This window comes from Capricornis sumatraensis, chromosome 19 (genome assembly GCF_032405125.1).
Source record: "Capricornis sumatraensis isolate serow.1 chromosome 19, serow.2, whole genome shotgun sequence".
Lineage (NCBI taxonomy): Eukaryota > Metazoa > Chordata > Mammalia > Artiodactyla > Bovidae > Capricornis > Capricornis sumatraensis.
This window is the reverse complement of record NC_091087.1, coordinates 74476742-74500633: the sequence shown is the minus strand read 5'-3', so window position 1 is coordinate 74500633 and position 23892 is coordinate 74476742. Positions and strand designations below refer to the sequence as shown.

The following is a 23892-nucleotide window of genomic DNA, read 5'->3' as shown; positions in this document are numbered from 1 at the left end:
GGCAATAAATCAAATACTCTGTATAGAGGATAGTGAAAGAATTGTTTACTTGGATTACCAGTTTTCAAAGAATTTGAGACTGTTAGCTTTCACCTAAGATGATACTGGCTACCATTGACTGTTAGTTCCTCAGAAGCTTTACTAATCATGAAATTAGAAGCAGCTATTGCTTTCCTGTGCAGAAAGAAATCCAGGCCTTTCTGAAATGCCAGCAGTAGTACACAGAATTTTGATAAAATACTACCTACTCAATGATTAAGTTAAGAACAACAGCAAAAATAGTGGAGTTAATTTTTTCCTATGATTTTTAAAATTGAAAAATTTTAATGTTTATGAAACATGAAGAGTCACTTATGTGAGAAATAAATAACAAGGGGGTAAAAATGCTGTATATTTATATGAACTTGGGCTTTGTGTTTTCAGGTTTTTTTTTTTTCCATCAAAAGCAGATGATATCTATCCTGCAGGTTTTAGAGACTATTTTATGAAATTCCTGAAACATATGTAGATGTTCAGAAAGTGGTGATGATTTTATAAACTGTTTGGGGTGCAAGAGAGAGTAAAAGACAAATTTAAAGTCAAGATTTTATGTCTTTAGGTTTCTTAAATTGAACCATGCTGCAAGTTTGATGTAATCATAACGGAATGCCAGTGGATATTTCTGGTTGCTAAAAGTTCCCCCAAATGACTGATTACTGAAAAGAAGTTGCCTTCTTTTCAGTGTATCAGTTGCTGGTGATTTGCAAACTTCTTATTTCACTCTTCCCGTTCCTTCTTAGTTGCCCTTTCTTCCCCAGATACTATTTTCACCAATGTCCTCTGTTAAAGAGCAGTGTCTTCTAGGAATGTGCCAGCAAGGCTGGGAGTTGGGGGCCAGGAAGAGCGAGTGAGGACTCACTGTGGTACAGGGTTCTGGGGGCGGGAGCTTCTCTGTCCTCCTGTCTCAGTCCGCCGGGCTTTGTGAATCCGAAGCAGCCTGGGAGGAAGAGCTGCAGACACCCCCTTCCTTGTCCTGCTCAGGCCTCCTTCCTGCCTGCGGGTTCCCGCCCAGTTGTCATTGCGTGGGAGGGCGGCGGGTCTGGCTTTGTGCTGGGAAAGGGTGAGGAATCAGGGATTTCTCTTCCTGCTCCGCACAGCAGCTCAGCTCATTTCCGGATCCCTTTTCCTGGTGACGGCCTCGCCCTCCAGGGGTGTCTCATCCTGGGCGTGGGCAGCGCCCTGACCAGGTGACCTGCAGGGCGTCTCCTGTCACCACGGGGTACACGGGGTGCTGCCTTCTGTCTCCGTGGGTGTGTTGATAGCTCAGTCGTGGTTCCCACATGACTCTGCCACCCCGTGGACTGTAGCCCAGACTTCTCTGTCCATGGGACTTTTCCAGGGAAGAATACTGGAGTGGGTTGCCATTTTCTTCTCCAGGGAATCTTCCCTACCCAGAGATCGAACAGGAAAAACTGAAGAAAACCATTTTGTAAAATCACTCATTTCTCCCCAAGACTCTTGGGAGGGTGCCCGGGCGGGAGCCTGATGCAGGCTAGCAGGCCCGTCTGGGCAGGGCACTGCCGCCAGGCCCTGGTGCTAGCCAGAGACGCATCCTGGGCCATTGAGTTCGTTTTAAAGAAATCGTTGTGTTCTGTGGGTTGCTGTGCTGGGAGCTTGAGACATTCATCTTTGTAACCTAGAGTCATGGTTTGTTGTAAACAGCCAAGCCAGTGAAAATGAACTTTTTGTTTACAACCTCTGATACGTCAGTAATACCCCAGCCCCATGCTGGTGGGCTAGGTGGTCATTGTGATGCCAGCACGGGTTTGGAATAGATGGACTTGCCCCCCACTCCAAGATGAGTGGGGATGTGGCCTGAGGGATCTCAGGATCCCCACCAGGAACCGGACCCCCAGCCTTGGCAGTGAGAGCAGAGTCCTAACCGCCGGACTACAGGGAGGTCCCATCGTTCTTTAACAAAACATTTGGTGAAAATGAAGTCAGACATTTAAACTAGGCTCCCCTCCTCCCGTCTTTTTTCTTGAAAGCAGCAGGCTCTGTGGAGTTGTCTGTCCTGTGCCTTCACTTCCACTTCCCCGTTCGCAGACTCAGTCTAATCAGACCGCTGCCTTAGTCAGGGCCGCCCGTGGCCCTTAGTTCTCAGCCTCAGGTTGGAGTCCTGGCTTCCTGCGCCCGTGCTGGCCGCTCCCCCAGGCTCCCGCCGCTTCCTTCTCTTCTCCCGTCCTCCTCCTCCCAGAGCTCCCTGGGCGCCGTCCTTGCCCTCCTTTGCCCCACCGACTCCTCGGGGCCTTGTCCAGGCTCCTGACCCTGATGCAGTCGGGTCCCAAGACCCCAGTTCCCACCCCTAGCCTGGTCTCCTCTCCAGAATCCAGACTCTTGTAGCGGCCACCTCGGAGCGCCCGCTGGACACAGCAGCCGCCGGCCCCGCCTCATCCGAGGCAGCTCCCTCCTCCCGCTTGCTTAGGCCACACCTTGGATAATTCTCCAGGCACACGTCCAGTCCAGCAGGAAATCCTGTCAGCTCCACCTTCAAAATACAACCAGGATCCGACTGTTGAGACCACTGTCACCTTGCGAGCTGTATGTGAATATCCCTGCCCCACTACACTCCCATTTTCCCTGCCCTTTTTTTTTTAATCCGAAGGGTTTACAATTTTCTGTATCATCTACTTGTTCCTTACATGTGTTTTCTTTTCTCTCTTATTCCACTAAAATGTAAGCTTGATGACGTTAGGGATTTTTGTTTGTTCACAGGTTTATTCATGCTGCTTAGTGTCATTCTCTGCAAATAGTGGGTGTGGTCCTGTGTAAAAATGCTGTTGTCTGTGCTGTGGTGATACAGGAACTACCACCTATCCAATAAGAACCCAAAGGGCTTTGTTTATACGTCGCAAAATCAGAATCAGTTTAATAGATATTTATTAAGCTCCCACCTTCTTTTCCGTTATGGCTTGTCCCAGGATGTTGAGCATAGTTGCCTGTGCTGTACAGGAGGACCTCGTTGTCTGTCCATCCTGTATGGAATAGTTTACATTTTCTGATCCCAAGCTCCCAGTCCAGCCGTCTCCCAGCCCCTTCCCCCTTGGCAACCACAGTTATTCTGTTTCCCTGATTCTGTTAAATTATGAAAACTGTTTGAGTTAAATTCTGGAATGGGGTACATTAGAGGGTAACAAAACCTAAAGCTTTTCTCCATTTATATCTGTCTCTCCAGTGTATCCCCCAAAGCCAGAAGGTAGCTTAGGTGGTCTCTTGGGGAAGATTACTAGAACTGATCCTCCTGACACGGCCCTAGCACTTTCTAAGCTTCTAGCTGGCACCTCGTTTTTCTTCCTTTGGATCATCTAAGACACAGAAGGGCGAGACAGCACTCCCCACCAGCCCCGGAAGCCTGACCCCAGGGCCCTGAGAAGACCCAGACCTGAGGGGCTGCGCTGGCTTTGGGTTCGAGAAGCTCTGGCGTGAGGGTGCAGATCCGCAGTCCTCTCGCTCGTGGGACGGGGTGAGGCTGCCAGGCTGTGGGGTGCTGGGCGCGGGGCTCCGCCCGTACCTGCCCAGGTCTGGCGCCCACTCAGGGCTGCCGTCCAGTGGCCACTCGGCTGCAGGCGCACTAGGAAAGGCTCTGAGTCGGTGGGTTCCTGTTTCACAGTCACACTCCCTGTAGACGTCGCCCTCTTCTCTGCCCTCTACCTGTCTTACCAAAATGAGGTCAAACAGAACAGAAAGAGAGCTAAAGCTCTTACATCAGAAATTCTACTTCAGAAAAAAATACGAAGCGCTTAAAAGGTTTTTGTCCCATTTTCCCCGGAAGCAGAAGGGCGACACACCCGCTGTGCTCGTTCAGGCCTGTCTTCAGCACCTGCGTTTTCCGGTCGCCGTCCTGTAATTAATGGCGAGCCTTTGAGCAGGTCCGGGAAGCTGACAGCGGCTGAAAGCCCTGACCCAGGGGCCTCTTGGTCTCTGCCTCAGGCAGAAATTTTACTTTCGTGGCCCTTTGTGTTTAGAAATAGGTTCTTAAGCTGAAGGAAAGTAAGTCACATGTGTGGAGACGTGAAGGTCATTACAGCAGTCAGAAGGTTCTGCCGCGCCTCCACGAGTCACAGCTGCTCTGATGTGTCCAGGGAGAGCGATAGAAAAGCTGATTAAAGTGGGGGGTCAGCGACAGCTAGTTCCCTGGGGGAAGGGGAGGCGGAAGGGCGGCTGGCCGGTGGTCTGGACCTTGCAGGTGAAGCTGCAGGTAGCAGCTCCAGGCGCCTCTGCTCCAGGGCAGCACTGCTGGGTGAGGCGTGCCTGTGAGTCGCGTCACGCCCTCTCCTGGGTGAGAGACCAGCCTCCAGGGCTGCGCAGGGCCCTCTTGGAGTACCTGGTTTACAGGGCTGCTCAGTGGCAGTTACTGGGTGCTACCCGGGAGTCTTCTACATACAGCCTGCCTGGCAGAGCTTGTTGGTAGTGAGTGTACCTTCTTGGTTGGTAATACAGCTGGATTCTAGGATAATTTAGGCAGTGGTTTCATTTGTTGATTTGCTGGTTGTAGTTCTTCAGTCACTAAGCCATGTCCAACTCTTTATGACCCCATGGACTAGAGCACGCAGGCTCCTCTGTCCTTCAGTGTCTCCCGGAGCTGGCTCAAACTCATGTCCATCGAGTCGGTGATACCATCCAACCATCTCATCCTCTGTTGCCCTCTTCTCCTTTTGCCTTCAGTCTTTCCCAGCATCAGGGTCTTTTCCAATGAGTCGGCTCTTGGCATCGGGTGGCCAAAGTATTGGAGCTTCAGCATCAGTTCTCCCAGTTGAATATTCAGGATTGATTTCCTTTAGGATTGGCTGGTTGGATCCCCTTGAAGTCCAAGGGACCTGTTGGTAAATATGACATATAAACAAAAACAAAAAGAGACGTGTCACCCAGCAGTAATGACAGAGCTCCCGAGTAGTGAGGACGTACCGTGTGCTGGCCCAGTGCTGAAAGCTTTTGGATTGATCGGGTCTCACGCTCCTGTAACTCCTTGGATGCGCACTCTCACTCTCAGTCCGCAGGGGAGGAGACGAGCTCGGGGATGCCTTGTGAGTGTGCCGGGCTCCTGCAGCAGCCTGTGCTGGTGGGGCTTCACCTCTGGACCCACAGCGGTTGTAGTCGGCCTGGCCACACGGGGGCGCCTTCTGCTGAGTGACGGGAGAGTGATCTTCAGCGAGCTTCCCCTCCCCCGCCAGTCGGTTACCGGTATACATTCTGTACTCCTGGACTTTCTTTTCCTTAAATTTAGCAGGTTGGTGGCCAGGATGACTGTGGCTCAGGTGGAAGGGCCTGGACGTGCACGGTCTGCCTGGTCCACCCATCGAAGCATCGTGCAGTCGTCTTTTGTTCTTAGGTCACATTTTTGCAACATGTGCACAAGTGTTCCTTGCTCATCAAAAATTAGGTTTTTGTGCAGGACCTCCATTAGTACCTGTTCTTGGTAACGAAGAGAAATTCTAGGACAATTTTTATGTTTCGGAAAAAAAGGCAGAAAGTGAAAATACTGACGAGTGTTTATGTTGCAGAGCACCGTTTATAGAGGCAGCACCCCCAGCAGAGAGAGGGCCCCGCCAGGCTCCCTCCCCAGGAGCCCCCCCAGCTCTGCAGTGTCTGAGTGTCTCTAGTCGTCTCTGTGGATCAGTTAGCAGACGTGTCCTGAGGCGATTGCATCTTGGCTTAGGAAGGATTTCCATTCCCTTCTCCTAGGGGATCTTCCCCCAGGGATTGAACCCCGGTGTCCTGCATGGCAGGCCAGTAGCTTACCATCTGAGCCACCAGGGAAGCCCCAGGGAAGATGTCCTGGGAGCACTCTGTTTTGGGTAGCGGGGAACCCGTGTGTGACTGTTGGCTTTTTCATAACGTGGCATTGTACACTGGGATTTTTTTTTTTTTTTTAACAAAACATATATTTGTATTCACATCCTCGAGGGATCTGGCTTTAGAAAAGAGATGTGTTGTGAAGGCCACTCACTTTACACGGGTCTTTGCTTTGACAAAGGAATCCCAAAGGACAGGGCCGCGGCTGCTCGTGGAGAAGACGTCACAGTCTCAGAGTTGCTGCCTCCTTGACTGGGAGCTGCGGGCAGGAAGGCAGGCCGTTCTGAGGGATGCCCGTCAGTGAGGCAGCAGGATTTTACCGCAGTGACGTCGAAGCAGGAGCGACCGCGTGAAGAGGAATTGAGGAAGGCAGTCCATCAACTCTGGAGTGGGGGCAGAGATGCAGGGTCATGTGACTGGCCCCAGGGTTGGTCTGGGAAGGCTCGCCTCCTTCGCATGGCATGGCATAACATAACGTAACAGCGGGCTGCTGGAACGAGATTTTTCCTGGTTTTCTGTTGACTCGCTGCGGCCTCCCCACCCCTGCTTCTCAGATGTTCACTGACTTAGTCGGAACCTTACTTGTCTTCTCAGTCAGAGCATTAAAGGACTTCCTTCTCAGTCCTCTAGGATCTTACACTGCTTTAGGTTAAAATTAATGTTTCTTTACTTCACAGTATTGTACTCCCTGATTTTCAGCTTATCTGAAGAGTTCATGGTTGGAGAATTGTTACTGGGAGTTAACAGGGCTTCTTGGAAGCTTCCACTTTATCAGCTTCTTATGAAGTATAGCATTCTGTCATTTAACCAAAGATCATCGTTGCTACAACAAGTAAAGTCCATTTAATGTAACGTAAGCACATTTTCCACAAACTCTGGGACAGGTGTGACTCCTATTGGGGTGTCAGATCTGCGCTGTGGGGACAGACTTCACCCCGTCTTGGAAGCGTGAGCTCCCCGGAGCCAGTGCTGGGGAGAGTGCTTGCTTCCTGCCCGGCTAGGTCAGGGCCTGGCCAGGGGAGCCCTGCCCTGGACGCGCAGTGGGGCTGAGGTCACACCTTGCCCTTCACGGTCCTCTGGTGGCCACACTCTTGGGTCCTCGGGGTGCTGTCCCGCCGCCCCCCACGTGGGATGCCCATCACTGCACCTCTTGAGTGGTGGGGGTGGGGGGCCTCCCCAGGATTGAGGCTGACTGTTCGCAGAGGAAGCAGAGCCGCCCCTCGCATCCTCTGCGTGTTCCTGGCCCTCGGGCTCGGGGTTCCTCCCTGGTACGTGTACTGTTTGGACTGGGTGCTCTGAAAGGCCAGTTCCCGGGTGTGAGTGCCCTGGGGCCTAGGCTGGGCCCGGGGGCAGGGGCCCAGCACGCCCCACCCCGCGACACCAGGCCGCCCCTCCCGGCACCCCGTCCAGCTGGTCTGCTCTTTCCTCTCTAGATAAACAAACCAGAGGGTGGGGCATCAGTTTCTCATTTCACATTTTCAGTCAGTTTCAGCGAAAGTGTCTCCCTCTGCCCCAGTCCTTCCTGGTAAAGCCATTCTCTGTTTAGAGGGAACATAGGGATCCCCGTTTGCCCTTGGAGTTGCCAATGGTTGTCCTTGCTTGGCTGATTGATTGCCCTTTAGAATCATGAGAAGTTCTGTAGGAAGAGGATTAGGTTATAGAAGAATGAAGAGAATAGGAAAATTTTTTTCCTAATCAAGGTTTAGCTGTCTAAGGGCTAAGCTTTATTCTGTCTTTTTTTGGAGGAAAATATCCCAAGTTGTTGAATGTATTCTTAGGAAAAAAAGGTGCTCCCAGTGGAGATGGTCACCTTTCCTGATGACTGGTTGCTGAGGCAGCTGTGTTTGCTGGTTCCCTTGTGTTCCACTTGTGGGGGGCGTGGGGGGCGGGGTACCCCTCATGGGGCCCTGCTTCGTAACACCACATTCAGGCCCGAGGCACTGAAAGATGAGTGTAGTGGGACTGAGGGGCGCACGGAGTGTTGTGGAGGAGGGGCGGCAGCAAGCTCTGTTGAAGGATGCTCAGGTCGGCAGCAGGGAAGTGCTGGGACGGTGCTGGTTTGGAAGAAGATGGTACTGAGGGCTGGAGGGTGCATGCAGGCCAGCACCGGAGGGCGGGGTGGTGGCTTTGTGACTGCCTGATGGGGTGGGCTCTTGGGGGTGGTCTCAGGCTGCAGCTGCAGGTCACCCACCACGCGTGTGGGGCGGGGCTCCGAGTGGTGCCCACCCCAGCAGTCGCTGAGCGTGGGTCCCCACCAGCCGGCCAGCCCACGCCCGCCGTGCTGCCCCAGTGCAGGGCCCTCCCGTGTTTGCCGGTTGCTGGCATGAGAGGAGAGGTCACCTTACTTTTTCTAAGGTTCGGAGTAGTTGTGTTGTCTTACTTCAGAATCTGTGGGTTCGTTATTACCATGAAAAAGCAAATGTTATTTTAAGCATTATAATGAATCTGTTTTCTTCAAGCTACCCATAATATCTGACTTCTGAGAGAATCTTAATATAAATTATGTTTAAAATGAATCCCTAATGGTGTTTTGGTTGTGATTTTGCTTTGCAACCTGACTGTTTAAAGAGTGTCGTGACGAGCTGCTTGCTCCCCATTGGGCACAGCTCATAGAATCCTGGTCTTGTATTCTGAAGAGCACCGGAGCTCTAGGCTTAGTCAGTGGAGCAGCGTTCAAAATGCTGCTGCCCGGCTCCCTCCCAGTGAGCTCCAGTTTCCTCCCGATAGGAAGCCACCCTGGGGTCAGCTGGCTGCTCTGAAGTGAGACACTGGTTTGAAACATGAACCAGCAGTAGACTCTTGTGAGAAGTCCGTTTGGTCTCGTCTCCGTCTCCGACTCTGCAGCAGGAGCCGTGAGTCCTGCCCATCACTGCTGCCCACCCACTCGCCCTGGAGTCTCCCCCTGCTCCGCCCACATCGCAGGCAGCGCTCTTCCAAAGGGTGACCCGGTGCAGCATCGTCATCCTCACCTATGCTTCCTCCCGCCGTGGTGGGAGGCGGCGCCCCCCCCCCATGCCTGCCCCACAGCCCCACCCGCGCTCCAGATACCAACTGATGATCTTTAAAAAGAGGTTAAATGTTTTGAAACAGTCTCAAACTTACAGAAAAGCTGCAGATAGCAGTATAAAGAATTCCCTCAACAATTTGAGGGTGAGTTGCTTACATAACCCCCCCCTTGAAGGCTGAGTGTGTGTTCCCTGGACCCCGTAGTCTGCACCCCCAGATCAGGACTTAGCATGGCACTCCCCCAGGCCCGCTGTCCCACCTTCTCCCGCAGCAGAGGGGCCGAGATCCCAGCCCCTCTGTGCTTCCGTCCTGTCTCCCTCCCTTTGCGGGGATGTGCCTGGCCTTGCCTAACTGTCACGGCTGAGCCCTCTGTAGGCCAGTCATTTCGTGGGCTCTCTCCACAGCTTAGGCTTCGCTCCTGTGTCCTCGTGGTTGAGTTCAGAGTCCAGAACACGGTGATTCTTGTTGTGTCCTCTGGGTGGTGCAGTCTCACTCCGATCCCCGGGTCTGCAGCCTGTCGGCCAGGCTGCACTGTGAGGTCGCTGTGTCTCTGTTTGATCCATTAGTATCCGTTTGGATGTACTTTGAAACTGTAAATATCCCATTTCTCATCAGATTTTAAAACTTCTTGATTAATTTACTATCCTTGTGTATTCCTGAGCTTGTTTTATTTAATGGGTGGGATGATCTGTGGCTGTGACTGTTTCCATTCACTCTCATTCTTTGAGTGCTTGCTTGCTTTCGGGCACAACAGGGGGCTCCAGGCTCACCTGTGCTTGTCTGACCCAGCTGTGGAATCAATGGAGGAGCCCTCGTTCCTTAGCTGGAGAATGGTGTTTAGAAACCAAGATCTTTCCTAATGATGCTTCTTGTTGGGGTGATGCTGCCTCCTGGCCCTCCATGGAGACAGAGCGCGGCTTCTGTGTGTGTGTTTGCACACCGATTACATCCACACATTGAAAGCCATGAGTTCTCACTGCTGCCCCCACTTCTGACCCAGTACTGCGGGGCCTTTGTCCTCCCTTTTCTGACAGTCGTGGCCCTGGCTCCCATGGCCCTGGGTCTGGTTACTGAGGGCATCAGGCTTTCCGTGTGGAACAAGCCCCCTGTCCCTGCTGTTACTGTGTCTCCCACACGGATGTCTTCCTCACCCCAGCATCACCCAGTTTGGGCTCTAACCCTGCTCCTTGCTGGGCTCTGCCCAGGGTGCCCCAGAGGGAGACAGAGGGGGCTGAAGGAGGGAGAAGGGCCTGGCAGCTTCCTGCCGGCTCCTCTTCCTTCGGGGCATTTGTGAACCCTGGGCAGAGGGCTCCGCGCAGCCCAGACTCCTTCCCAAGTTTCAGAGTTGAATCTGGGCTCACCTCTGCAGGGGACACCTGGCCCCCAGCTTCTTCCTGGCAGGAAGTGTCTTCCGGTCGTGGGCTGTGGGCCCCGGTTTGGGTGTTTTCCCACGCTTGCAGAGACCCCAGCCGCAGCTGGCCAGTGCCCCTCTCAGCTTGCGGGCCTCCAGCCCCTGTGACCTACCTCTGTGCTCAGAGACCCCGGCGGCCAGCCCGGCTGCCGCCCACCCTCCGAGTCCCCGCGGTGCGGAGCCCTGTGCCGGCCTCACCAGCCCTGCTTCTCCCTGTGGCTCTCCTGGCCCCCGGCGTGTCGGCTCTTCCTGCCCCTGCTGCTCCATGGTAATCCCGCGCACTTGCGTCTCTTCGGTCACCTAGCCACCAGCCCTGCCTGTCACATCTTCCTCAGACACGCCCATGGGCTCTGCCTCTAGACGCGGCCTGGTCCGATGGCGGGCTCCCCGGCCTCTGAGCTGACACTGGCGCCCTGTTGGAAAGGTGGCTCTCTCCCCTCCCCTTGTCTCCCTCAGTCCCTCCCGCCAGAGCGGTTTCTGGCCTCTCAGCGCTGCTGGGCTTGCAGGGGGCCTGCTGCTCTGAGGTGACTGTCTGTTCGGGTTCTAGCTAATGCAGTCTCAGTGATTTTTACCTAGCACTGTAACATTTTTACTGTGTCTTCAGAACTGTTTGAAAATATTCAGGATTCTTCAGAAATAATGCTTTCCTTCTGGATTCCTTTTAGTGCTCTTTATTTTAAAAATTAGATTTTGTTCTCATAGTTAACTTCCTGTTGCTTGAGTCTCACTTCCTTTATCTTTTCAGGCTTTCATTTGGGGTGTTCCCATGGTTCTTCCCCTGTTTATCAGACTGGACCCGATAAACCCGTGGTCATGCATTTCAGGGAAGTTGTTCAGAGCTGTGTAGAACGCATCAGCAATAAAAATTGTTCCATCAAGAAAGAAAGAGGACAACTTGAGGAGCATCAAGTAGGACCGTTGATGCGGAAAAAAGAGGCGTCGAGAGAGCCGGCTGGGGCTCCTCTGCCACAGGGGCCTCCCGCCTCCCTGCCTCGGCCCCTGCTGATGGGTCCCTGAGGAGGAGGGGCTTTTTGCCCATTTTATGGAAAATTTAGTCAGAGGAGCAGATGCCTTTTCTAAGGTAGCAGAGCTACCAGGTGTCCCACTTAGAACTTGACTCCCCTGATGGAAGGAAACCAGGACTTTCCTGGTTCCGCGGCCACATGGCCGCCTCCTGCCGATACGGGAGGCATGAGCAGAACTTGGGGATGTTTTCCTGGACTGTTCACCTGCTTACAGATAGTCACCACTGGAAATCAAGACAGACGCTTCTCACCAGGTTCCAGAGTACTCTGAACAACAGATGAATGATGAGTTGACTGTTGTAAAAAGCTGTTTAGCCAAAAATAGGGTTGACTATCAGATCTTTATTAAAGAGTTACAACTTTCTAAGCTCTAAGAATAGAATTACAGGAAAAGTGAAGTTGGTTTTATTAAAAGTAATAATTGCCATAAAATAAAAATAGTGCAATTCAGATGAAAAGAGGCAGCGGAGTGGAGGCCTGGTGTTTACAGTCGTTATGTCTGACAAAACCAAAGTGAAGTACTAACGTACAGTGGATTAAAAAGGGTGAAGCAGATGTCATGAGGTCATGAGGTCAGTGAGCAGATGTCATGAATGGATAGTTAACATCCCAGGGCATACAGCCGGATATGGGAGAACATTACCTAACCAGGCATCAAAGAATGTTTTAATTTCAAAGGAAGACAAGGCATCAGTGTGGGGTGGAAGACAGGTTAGGAACCAGAAAAAATGTTAGCACCCAGAGGAGAGTCCTGGAATTTCATCCTAAAAATTAACTTAAAATAGTGTAAAAAAAAAAAGAAAGAAAAATCTGTGTGTATGAAAAGTTTCTTGCAAATTTATTCATCATAAGGAAATAATTTTAAAGAAGTAAACCTTTAAGCTCTGCATTAGGTAGACACAATTTTAAGTTGTGGGTGTGTCAGCTTACTGAAATATTATGCAGCTGTTAAAATGATAGTTGAGTGGTTTAGGAAGATGCAAAACATGAGAAATTGAAAGCAAAATATGAAAAATAGCTGTATGGACATTTACTGTGTCTACAGTCAAGGGCTGGAATGGGAACGTGGGAAGTTACAAGGATTTGCACAGTTAGGGGTGAGTTGTCTTTGACCTCCATGAACACTGCTGTTGGGCCTGTGCATTTATGACAGCGGGCTGCAGGCTGCGTGAGTCTCCGGGCTTTTGCAGCAGAGTGCCCCGTGCTGTGTGGAGCCCCTGCCAAGGAGGAGCGTCTGCCGGGCACACGCCGCATGCGCAAGGCTCAGCTCCTTCCCAGGAGCGCCGCAGCATCGCCTTCCCAGGCTTGCTCTCCTGCTGGGGGAGGATGTGCTGGGCACGTCAGCTTCGCCGGGAGTGTCTTCTTCACGGTAAAATGAAGGTACCATTTGGTTCCCCCAGAAGATGCCGAGAGAGGTGATGATGGTCTTCAGTGGCTGTTGAAAGTCCGCATTTGCATGAGGATTCCTGAGAATGGATATTTTGGGCGATGTTTGAAATAAATCATGAGGCGCCATAGGTGACCTTTTAAGTTCTATCTCAAGAGTTTTCTTTAGCCTTGCTTTTCGCCCCTAAATAATTCAGACCCGGTGTGTTCTGTTCCTTAATCTCAGCGCTGATGGATATTTACAATGGCGGCGGTGGTAATTTACTACCAGCAGGAGCCAAGAACCTTCTGCTGCTCTTTGTTCCTTGGATCAGCAAACCTTGTTTGTCAAACCTTGGTGGACTGAGCAGCTATTTAAGGAGGAAATAATTGAGTTAAATTAAGAATGTGGAGCTCAATTGGAAGTCCAGAAAAGATGAGATTTGTAGGATTTGAGGAGAGATAAGGTAGCTGCAAGGAGATCCAGCCAGTCCATTGTGAGGGAGATCAGCCCTGGGTGTTCTTTGGAAGGAATGATGCTAAAGCTGAAACTCCAGTACTTTGGCCACCTCATGCAAAGAGTTGACTCACTGGAAAAGACTCTGATCTGGGAGGGGTTGGGGGCAGGAGGAGAAGGGGACGACCGAGGATGAGACGGCTGGATGGCATCACCGACTCGATGGACGTGAGTCTGGGTGAACTCTGGGAGTTGATGATGGACAGGGAGGCCTGGCGTGCTGCGATTCATGGGGTCGCAAAGAGTCGGACACGACTGAGCGACTGAACTGAACTGAACTGAGCTGATGTAGGTGCACATGCGGTTATAACAGAGAACCCAGAGAGAACCTTCATACGTTTGCCCACGTCCCCCCAGGGCAGAGCTGGCGAAGCTGTCCTCGTGGAGGACCTGAAAGAGAGCTATGGAGAACAAGTCCAGGTCGGCCAGACACAGGACTGCAGGCCTGAGGGTGTGAGCGCTGTGACGGGCCAGGCGAGGGCCGGGCGGATGGCGGTCACGCTGCGTCCTGTGCCGGTGGGGCTCCCGACCCTGGGGCTGCTCTGAGAGCTCACCACCAGCTGGGGGCCCCAGAGCAGCAGAGAGCTCCTGTTCTCCCACAGCTCTGGGGCCAGAAGTCCCAAGTCGGGGGGTCGGCGGGGCCGTGCTCCTTCTGCAGGCCCTTGGGGAAAGCCTGTCCCTCCCTCTCCCAGTGACTGGCAGCAGCAGCAGTTGGGGGCACCCCTTCCTTGTCACTGAACCCCTGGGCTCTGTGCCTCCATCTTCATGTGACTCCCCTCGTCATCTCTCTGGTTTAGGTTTTTTGTATGTGGGTGCCAGTCGTGCTGGGTTTAGGACCCACCTCTTTCCTGTTTGGGACCTCCTCTTAGCTTGATGACATCTGTAGAGACCCCACTTCCAAGTCAGATCACATCCACAGGTTGTTGGGGAGGCACTGTCCAACCCAGTCCACATTGCACAGGAACCTGGCTCTGTTTTCTTCTCCCTGAAGCGTGGGTGATCACACAGTGAACCTTGAGAATGGCGTGCGGCTTGCGTGGGGGCGCAGTGCTCCCAGCCTGCCCCCCGGCACCGCCAGGGGCTCCAGCAACTCAAGCTGGTTACCAGGAGTTGGGAGAGTGCCTGGAGTCCCGAGGCTGACGCGTGGCACCCAGAGCTCACAGATCTGGCCCGCTGGCCTGTGCTGCCCTGCAGGAGAGTCGAGCGTCCACAGCTCGCTCAGTGGGGAGAGCCGCACTGCCCTGAGTTTCCCAGGGGCCTCTGTTGTGACGGTGTTTGCTATGACGCATGTTGAAGTACAGGTCCAGTATGAATGCCCACCTTAATCTGGTGTAACTTCCGGTTCTCCAGCTGTCCATGCCTTCCCAAAGGTTGGTGCTTAGTCGCTACATTGTGTTTGACTCTTTTTGCAACCCCACAGGCTGTCCATGGCATTTCCCAGGCAAGAGTACTGGAGTGGGCTGCCATTTCCTTCTGCAGGGATTGAGCCCCCTTTTGCTATGTAGGCAGGTGGATTCTTTACCACTGGCTTGCCAAGGAAACCCTTACGGATATATTGCATGTTTTAAAAAGTATTCATTTAAAAAGTAAACTGCTTCTAAGTAAAATATAACTTCTTAGAATGCCCAATTATAAAATTTTTATCTGTTATCAACTTATTAGAGCAAATTGTTGATTTGATTTCTTTTCGTTTGTAGCAAAACCGTTCACGCAGCTGGTGAAGGAAATGCAGCTTCATCGAGAAGACTTCGAGATCATTAAAGTGATCGGAAGAGGCGCTTTTGGCGAGGTGAGGTAGACGTCTTCCCTCCCTCCTCCCTCCCTCCCATCCTTCAGTTTTGCCTACAACTGTTATCTAGCGTTTCTAAGGTCCTTTATGTTGATTTTGAGATGAGGTAATTATTGGTATCATTTGGAGAGTTTTTGGTGGATAAAATCTGAAAGATAGAATTAAGGAGGAAAAAAGAAAAAAGGTGGTGACTGGTGAATTACCCTAAATATTGTCTGGACCAGAATAGTTCTTTCTTACAGAGTAAGTTTTTAAAATTATCAGCTGAAAAAAGTCTTAGAAAAAAAGAACCACCGTCTGGGCAGTGCTCACTGTTGGTAGCCTGCCTGCCGCCTGTCGGTCCTCGTGGGGTTGAGTCCAGGCGTGTGTGTGTGTGTTGGGGGTGCAGAGGGGAGCAGCCTGTGCACCCGGGCCGGAGCCGCTGACCTCCTGTCTCCGCGCCCAGCACCCTCCGCGGGCCACCCAGCAGCGGGCCAGGATCCGGTGCGTTCACAGGGCGCTCTTACTGAACCGCAGTAACGCCGTTCCTTCGGATTTGCCTCAGCGCTCTTGGGCCAGGAGCTGCGTGTGTTGGTGAGCCAAGTACCCTGTCACGTCCCAGCCGCGCGTGTGCTCTGCTCGCCAGCGACCCTGCTGGACGTGACTCGAGTGCTGCAGACTGTGAGATAGCATTCGCCGTGTGCAGCGTACACTTCACATGGGGCGAAATATACACGGAAGGAAGCAGAGCAGGATTTAATGAGATGGCTTCTTTGCCCTGGAGTTTCTCATGAGTGCTGCGGACTGGCATCTGTTTTAGAAGACATTTCAGCGTTTTTTATGATTCTTGTGCTGCCAGCACCTGGTGACAGCCGCGCTGTATCTGCAGGCTTCAGTAGAACACCCAGGAGGAGAGAGCTGCTGTGGAAACACCTTCAGAACACCTGCATGGGAAAGCCTGGCCTGCCGGTGTAAATGAGGGCAGCTGTGTGTCACGCTCCTGTTTCTTCCTTGGAAACCCTCAGCCTCGGGTCAGACCCTGGCCCACGCTCTGGGGGGGGCCTGTCATCCTCATACCTTCCTCTCCCCCGCCAGCCCTGAGAGTGGATCTCTCCAGGCCGCAGGGGATGGGGTGGCCTGCCACTGGGGCAGCTCAGACCCGGGGCGACCCCAGACCGGCTGTGGGCTGGGGCGGGACAGGGGGATGTTGGCTGTTGCTTTCAGATACTGAGGTGCACCTCCCCATGAGATGCACAGATCTGGGGGAACGGTTCTAGTTATGACAGCCGTCTGCTCCTCTGCAACCAGCTCCCCAGTCAGTACGGAGCATCCTGTTCCTGGAGAAGTCCTTCCCTTTTCTCCTCAGAGCCCCCACCTCCTGGGAGCCCTGCCCTCCCTGAGCAGGGGAAGAAGTGAGCTCCGTGGAGAAACAGCAGATCTCTCTTCAAACGGAAACCCAGCTCAGTTCAGTACACCCTTCCACCGACTGTCTCCCCTCCCAGGAGCGGGGCGGTCTGCTGGGCACAGCGCTGGCCACGCAGAGCTCCACACTGACAGCAAGCCCTGTAGGGTGTTGGGGTGGGGAGCAGGAGGAGAGCCCAGGGCAGGACAGGGATGGCCTTCAGGAGGAGAAAACAAAAGCACAAGGAAGGAAGTTGTTGTGCCAGAATAGTTGACAAGTTATTTTTAGTGCCCTTTTTTGCCAAAGAACTTAATGCAAAAGTCAGTTTCCGATTTTCAAAGAAGATAACATCGATCACTTTTCAGTTCCTCCCGGATGAAGAGAGACGACGCATCCTTGGAGTCCAGCCCTGGCTCCCTCTCCAGGTTTAGCAGCTTCTCTATGAGGCACACAGTCAACCCTCCCTGGGCCCCCACACCAGCCCTCCTCACCCAGCTCCTGTGGCCATCAGCTCGCTGCACACGGGTGCCACCCTTGCCAGCGCAGCTGGAGTTCGGGGCTCTGTGGCTCACCTTCCTACCACTGCCGATCCTCCCGGAGTGGTCTTGTCAACACGTGCCTGAAATGTGGCCCCGTTTCAGCTTCTCTGTCTCCAGAGCACCAAGCAGATTGTGGAAATGGGAATGCCCTAATCATTGTTGTGTCCTGAGTGTTCTTCACACGTGGTTTTAATTGAATGATTGCTTCCTCGTGACAAGCCAGGGATGGGGGAGAGTCTGTGCAGATCTGCCTTGTGTGTGCAACTGTACACAGGTGTGTGTACCCCTGTGTAGACAGGGGTGTGTGTACCCATGCATAGACAGGGGTGTGTACATCCATACACAGACAGGGGTGTGTGTGCACCTGTGCATAGATGGGTGTGTGTACCTGTGCATAGGCAGGTGTGTGTACACCCATACACAGACAGGGGTGTGCGCACCCATGCATAGATAGGGGTGTGTACACCCATACACGGGTGTGTGCACCCATGCATAGATAGGTGTGTGTGTACCCATGCATAGACAGGTGTGTGTACACCCATACACAGACGGGTGTGTGCACCCATGCATAGATAGGTGTGTGTGCACCCATACGCAGACAGGAGTGTGTGCACCCATACGCAGACAGGTGTGTGTACACCCATACACAGACAGGGGTGTGCACACCTGTGCATAGATAGGGGTGTGTACACCCATACGCAGACGGGTGTGTGTACACCCATACACAGACAGGGGTGTGTGCACCCGTGCATAGACAGGGATGTGCGCCTGTGCCTCTGACACCATGGCGGCACTGTTCTGCCTGTAGATGGAACTCGCAGAGTCCGCTTGGAGTGGAGTATGTCCCTCTTATCTCAGAATTGTAGCAGAGCTCAGCGAATAGGTTATTATTCAGCCAGGGCTTGGAGTCTCAGGGTGTTGGCTTGTTCCTGAGCTTTGAACACGTCTCCGTCCTCCCCTCAGTGTGGAGAAGCGGCCCGAGAGGTTCCTCTGACCCAGGATCTGCAGTGGGGCCCACTCCCCAGCTTCGAGGTGTGGTGCCCAGGGCCGTGGCTTTGGACGTGACGGCAGGTCCCCGAGGGTGACCGTGTGCTTGGCACCACAAGCCTCACATGCTTTCACAGACACAGAGAAGATGCGAGGCTGAGGCGCAGAGCGGGGGCCTGACCCTGGGTGGGCAGTGGGGGTAGCACTGACCCCTGTGCCTGACGCAAAGCCCATGTGTCCAGCCACCCTGCCTTGCTGCCCCTTGTTGCTAGGATGACTTAAAGAAGCAAAGCTGTGAAAGCTTTGTTTAGAAACAGGTTCAAATTAAGAGAACAGCTGTGTGCATAGAACGGTTCGGAGATCGGTTCAGCCCTTTACTCAGATGCCCCTTTGTCGACGTTTTATCTCACTTTCTTGATCACTTTATAGCTGTGCTGCTCTCGATTGAGCTCCCTCCCCCTCCTTCCCTGCCTCTGTGCGTGTGTGTTTCATCAGAACCATCCTGTGTGTTATCTGAAAGTTTTCTGTGCCCTGGCAGAGCTCCTCTCTAGAGCCACGCTCTCTGGTGGTCTGTGTCTCGTTCCCGGCAAGGTCTGGATCGTCAGTGATGCTTGTCATTTTCAGAATCTCATTCTTTTTCTCAAAGGTTAGCAGCTCTACCTTGCTTACCAGGTTAGACCGTTTCTGTGCTAAGCACTAGTAGTTTTTTCCCACTTAATATCTTACCCTCTCAGATTATAGCTAATTCCCAGGAAGAGATAGACACTCCTCACATGATGGCAGTGTGTGTCCAGAGTTCCTGTTCTTAGACATGTTGGAGAGCCCACTAAATGTGCACTTGTTGTTATTTGTTGTTATTCTTAATTTATTCAGAGTTGTAGCAAGTTTGGTCAGTGGTTTCTGAACCGGCAGTGGACAGACAGCCACTTAGGTGTGGTATGAGGGGAGCGGCCCTTGGAGTGGCGGTGACGGGGTGAGGGGGGTGAGGGCCAGAGGGTGGTCGTGGGCACTTGTGTGGAGGGGACCCTGGCCAGGAGCCCAGCAGTGCAGGGCACGTACCTCCAACCCTCTGCAGGCTCTGGGAGGATTATATCTAATTGTGACCATAGTTGTAAGACAGTCCTTCCCAGCACATGCCTGAGGGAGTGAGGCTCTGCATCTCAGATGGCACACCTGTGACGTTATTAGAAGTAGCCACCATCTAGGACTGTGGAGAGGGTGAGCTGAGAGACAGTGGGTCCGCTGCTCGGCGCAGCCCCGGACACAAGCGGTGTTTTGTGCGTGTCAGCTCCTGTGGTTGCTGCGATGATGTTGCTGTGTGGTGTTGTTTAGAAAGCAGGGGAATAAGTGGTTTGCTTTTGGAACTCTCTGTCCCATCCCTGTGTGTGGCAGCCCCTGGCAGCAGAGCCCAGGTGCAGGGGTCAGTATCACTGCTTATGGTTTTGTGATGGGGACTTAGGGCAACGAGTGAGTGATTTATTTATATAGGGTAGGGTGTGCCATGCGATGGTGCAGACATCACTTCTCACATGTAGCGATGGAAGAATTCATCTTAGATTTGATGGGGACCAGAAGTCCAAGAGGACTTCCTGGATGAGGTGGCATTTGCGTTGTACCTTGAAGAATATGGCTGACAGCCAGCATGCCAAGGGCTAATAACTATGTGTCTAAACCATCCTGAGCCACGTTGAACGTGTCGAGTCTTTTGATTCACGCAACAGTCTTAGGACAGTCCTGCTGTTGCCCATTTCCTAGTTGTAGAAACTGAGGCACAAAGAAGTGAATCTGCCCAGGTTACACTTTGGAGCCCCCGTAGGGAAAGAGCAAATTAGCTGAGACAGCGGTGGTCAGGCTCTCTTGTCCCACGGCCTCTCACCCCGCATTTTGTAAATACGTGGTTATGTAACAGCTGAGACCACATATAGCACCGCACGTGCGTGTCACGACATACCCCATGGGCCACTTTTCTCGTACATAAGCTCCACCTGAAAAGCCCTTGGAGCTACGTGATGGTCTGCGGTAGGGCTGCTGCGCCAGCCCAGAGAGAGCATCAGCCACTTGCGCCTTGCCCACTGGGTTCAGTGAACAGTGAGATAAGAGGAAGACATCCCCTCCCGCAGTTACTCACCGCCCTCGTGAAGAAAAAATCCCGGAGGCGAGTCCTGGCCTGTGCAGGGCTTTGAGGTGGGGGTGGCTGGGTGTGCGGGGAGATGAAGCCCCAGAATGCAGGAGGGGAGCTTGGGAGCCCCTGACAGAATGCAAAGCCATCGCTGTGCAAATGCACAGACCCCAGAGAGAGACCGGCAGGCCGTGTGCTCCGGTGCTTCAGCTCCGAAGTGATGGAGGCTGAGCCAGCGACTGCGGTCATTCAGGCCTCATGTGGCTAGAACTGACTTTTTTTTTTTTAATCAATTTATTTTTATTTTTGTTTACACTGGACCTTTGTTGCTCGGGCTTTCTCTAGCTGCGAGAGAGCAGGGGCCGCTCTTGGGTGAGGTGCTCAGACCTCTCCCTCCGGTGGCCTCCCCTGTGGCCGAGCGCGGGGTGCGGGCTCGGGGCGCGCCGCACACGGGCTTTAGTTGCCCCGAGGCGCATGCAGCCTTCCCAGACCGGGGATTGAATCTGTGTCCCGGGCGTTGGCAGGTGGCATCTTACCCATTGTGTCACCAGGGAAGTCCTAAAATCAAGTTTTGATGCTTAAAATGGCAAATCTTTACTTATATAGAAAACTTTACTTTCCTTAACAGCTCGTTTTCCAGGGTTTCCAGGCAGTTAGGTTTTCTCTGTAATTAATGAAATGTGCTGCTGACCTTTTGTGCTTCGTTAACTGAATTTTTGTTGAACTCTCATTTGTATGGCAGGTTGCTGTTGTCAAAATGAAGAACACTGAACGAATATACGCCATGAAAATCCTCAACAAGTGGGAAATGCTGAAAAGAGCAGAGGTGAGTGTGGCGCCTGAAATAAATCCGTAAACTGGCAGTGTCTATGTCAGGAAAGGTCTGACGGAGCCCAGCGGGTAAGAACCACAGTCCTGCATGTCTGGGCCTTCCTTCCATCTGTCCGTCCTTCCCTCATTGATGAGAGCCGCTGCTTTCTGTCAGCAGGCCCTCAGCCCCTCCCACCCGCCCCTCCTGGTGTCGGCTCCTGGCCAGGTGCCTCTCTCGAGAGCCCCCTCGGGTGTGTCTTTGGGGGCGGTGGTCCAGTGGTTAGGATTTCCAAGCGTCCACTGCACGGGCCGTGGGTTCAGCCCCTGTCGAGGAGCTGAGCTATCATGGGCCTGGAAAAAAACAGGAAAAAACCCTCGGGCATCTTATCTCAGTTCTGCTCCCGGTGCGGAAAGGATTCTTGAATCTGGGAATGTTTTGCCCTCCCTCCTCTAGGGGAGGGAAGGTTATAAATAAAAGTAGGTGACCACTACAGGGCAGCCTGTTTCTTTCTTCCTTGTCCATCTGGGTGGCCGCTGTTTCGTGGCCCTGGCCTCGCTCTCCCTGTCCCCTCCATCCCCCTCCAGGCCGCTGCTGCCCTCTGTCTGCCTCGGGGACCCCCGTCCAGAACCACCACCTCCTCCTCTGGAAATTCCTTCTCATCCCGTCACTCTGACCCCTCCTGGTAACTCCAGGTGGCCCCTTTGCAGTTTTCGTGGATGTTTACCTGCCGATGCAAGTGGTCACGCTGTGTGGACAGTACACAGCGCTGCTGATGGCCACGCAGCTCTCCTGAGCGCAGGCCGTCCCTCCTCCTTCTCCGGGGCTCCCGCCTCAGCACCCTGCTGGCCACCCAGCTCCGTCCTTTTAAAGCATATGTGGCTTCTCCCCTCCCCTGTCCACACTCGTGTCCTCTTTCCAGCTGCAGCACCCATCACAAGGTCTTACACGTGTCATTGCTCAAGCGTGTGTTGGTTGACTGAGTTGTCACCAGTGTTGTGGTCACCTGGACTCAAAATGCAGGCGTCCCATGACTCGGCCTTTTCTGCCCCCCCCCCCCCCCGGCCCCGCCCCGTCCACTCCGTGTCCCCCCTCTCCATCTTCACCCATCACCAACAGCCCCAGCAGCCCTTCCTGTCATCGCTGGCAGGTCAGTGAACACAGGAAAATCACTGGAGCAGTTCTTGGGGGAAGAGCTACTGTTAAATGAAAGTTTAGGGACCAAATAAAGTACATGGTGAAAGAAATACTAGTAGCAAATTCTATTGAAGTTTAAATTCTTACGGAAGTGATTGATTTATGAAAGAAGCTAGTTGGGCTGTATGTAATGTAACTTGTTATGTTAATCTCGAGTGATGAGTGTGTAGGGTAAACGTTAAAAATTATAAGAGCTTTAGGGGTAGATGGCTCACCATATCACACTAGTCATGGTGCATGAGCACGTTTAAAGAGTTGAATATTGCTTCTAAATTTAAACCTGGTTACACAGAACCTATGATTGACATACTGTGCACCAAGTCCAAGCGTGAGCTGGGTTGAATCTCATGTGTTGGCCCTGGAAGGGGCGTGTGGAGGGGGGGGTGCGAGCCCCTGGGGGGAGGTGACTTCTCAGCAGCCCCAACACACTCGGGGTGGGGCCACGGGGGCAGGAGAGAGCAGAGATCCCTCTGCTGCTGTGGGAGCCCTCACGGGGAGACACCACGCACCTGGTCCCTGCGTCCTGGGGTGGGGGGACTGTGGCCTTGGAGCCAGCATCCGCTCAGAGCCTGCGTCCGCTCAGAGCCTCTGTCCACTCAGAGCCTGCGTCTGCTCAGAGCCTCTGTTCACTGCAGGGCAGGGGCTGTGGCCTTGGAGCCCGCGTCCACTCGGGGCTGTGCCCTGCAGGCGCCATCCCAGTGGACACAGCCTGGCTCTCTCCCCGCTTCACAGACGGCCTGTTTCCGGGAGGAGCGCGACGTGCTGGTGAACGGGGACTGTCAGTGGATCACCGCGCTGCACTACGCCTTCCAGGACGAGAACTACCTGGTGAGTGTGGGCCCCGCGGGCCTGTCCCGGGACGTCTTCCCAGGCGTTCTGACTCCTGTGTGCCACCACTGCAAACGAGCAAGGCTCTCTGGGACTGTCGTTGCCTAAATGTGCATTTGACGATAAAACCGAGGGTTGGTTTCAGTGTGATCGTCAGGTGAACTTTTTCCCTCTGATCATTAGATAGTGCGCTTCTTTTCTTCACTTGGTTTATTATGAAATGGGGGTTTTCTGTCTTGGATTATATGTAAGAATCAGAAACTGGGGGAATTCAGAACACTGGAGCCGTGACTTGAGTGGCTTTTCTGTCACGTCTCCCAGGCGGTCATGTCAGGCAGCAGATGCTGGTTTGCAGCCCTCCCCACTGGGGCTGCTGACATAGGTTTGGGGGTGACTCTTGGTCCCTGTGTTCTTGTCAGCTGTTTGTTCTGACTGGAGCTGGGGCTCACTTGCAGTGTCAGCTCATCACTTTGTGACTCGCCCGTGTGGGTAGGATGAGCTTGGACGTGTAAGAGAACAGGTGCAAAAGACACACAGATGGCTAACAAACACGTGAAAAGATGCTCAACATCACTGTTATCAGAGAAACGCAAATCAAAACCACAATGAGGTACCATCTCACACCAGTCAGAACAGCTGCTATCAAAAAGTCTACAAACAGTTAACGCTGGAGAGGGTGTGGAGAAAAGGGAACCCTCTTACACTCTTGGTGGGAATGCAAACTAGCACAGCCACTATGGAGAACAGTGTGGAGATTCCTTAAAAAACTGGAAATAGAACTGCCATATGACCCAGCAATCCCACTGCTGGGCATACACACCGAGGAAACCAGAATTGAAAGAGACACGTGTACCCCAGTGTTCATCGCAGCACTGTTGACAGTAGCCAAGTCATGGAAGCAACCTACGTATCCATCAGCAGACAGATGGATAAGAAAGCTGTGGTACATATACACAGTGGAGTATTACTCAGCCATTAAAAGGAACACATTTGAATCAGTACTAACAAGATGAATAATGAAACTGGAGCCTATTATATAGAGTGAAGTAAGTCAGAAAAACATCAATACAGTATATTAATGCATGTAT

The 23892-nt window shown here is 52.9% G+C and overlaps 1 protein-coding gene across 5 annotated transcripts in view; it reads left to right on the top strand.

Annotated features, from left to right (window-relative positions):
• CDC42BPB (CDC42 binding protein kinase beta) overlaps window positions 1–23892 on the top strand; it is a 102835-nt gene that overhangs the window by 25972 nt on the left and 52971 nt on the right. For all 5 annotated transcript variants that reach the window (XR_011146293.1, XM_068990917.1, XM_068990916.1 and 2 more), the window contains exons 2-4: window positions 14854–14945; window positions 20714–20797; window positions 22709–22804. Coding sequence is in view for 4 of the 5 variants with exons in the window: in XM_068990917.1 (XP_068847018.1) it covers window positions 14854–14945; window positions 20714–20797; window positions 22709–22804 (272 nt within the window). In the remaining variant the exon portion in view is untranslated. The remainder of the gene's footprint in view (window positions 1–14853; window positions 14946–20713; window positions 20798–22708; window positions 22805–23892) is intronic.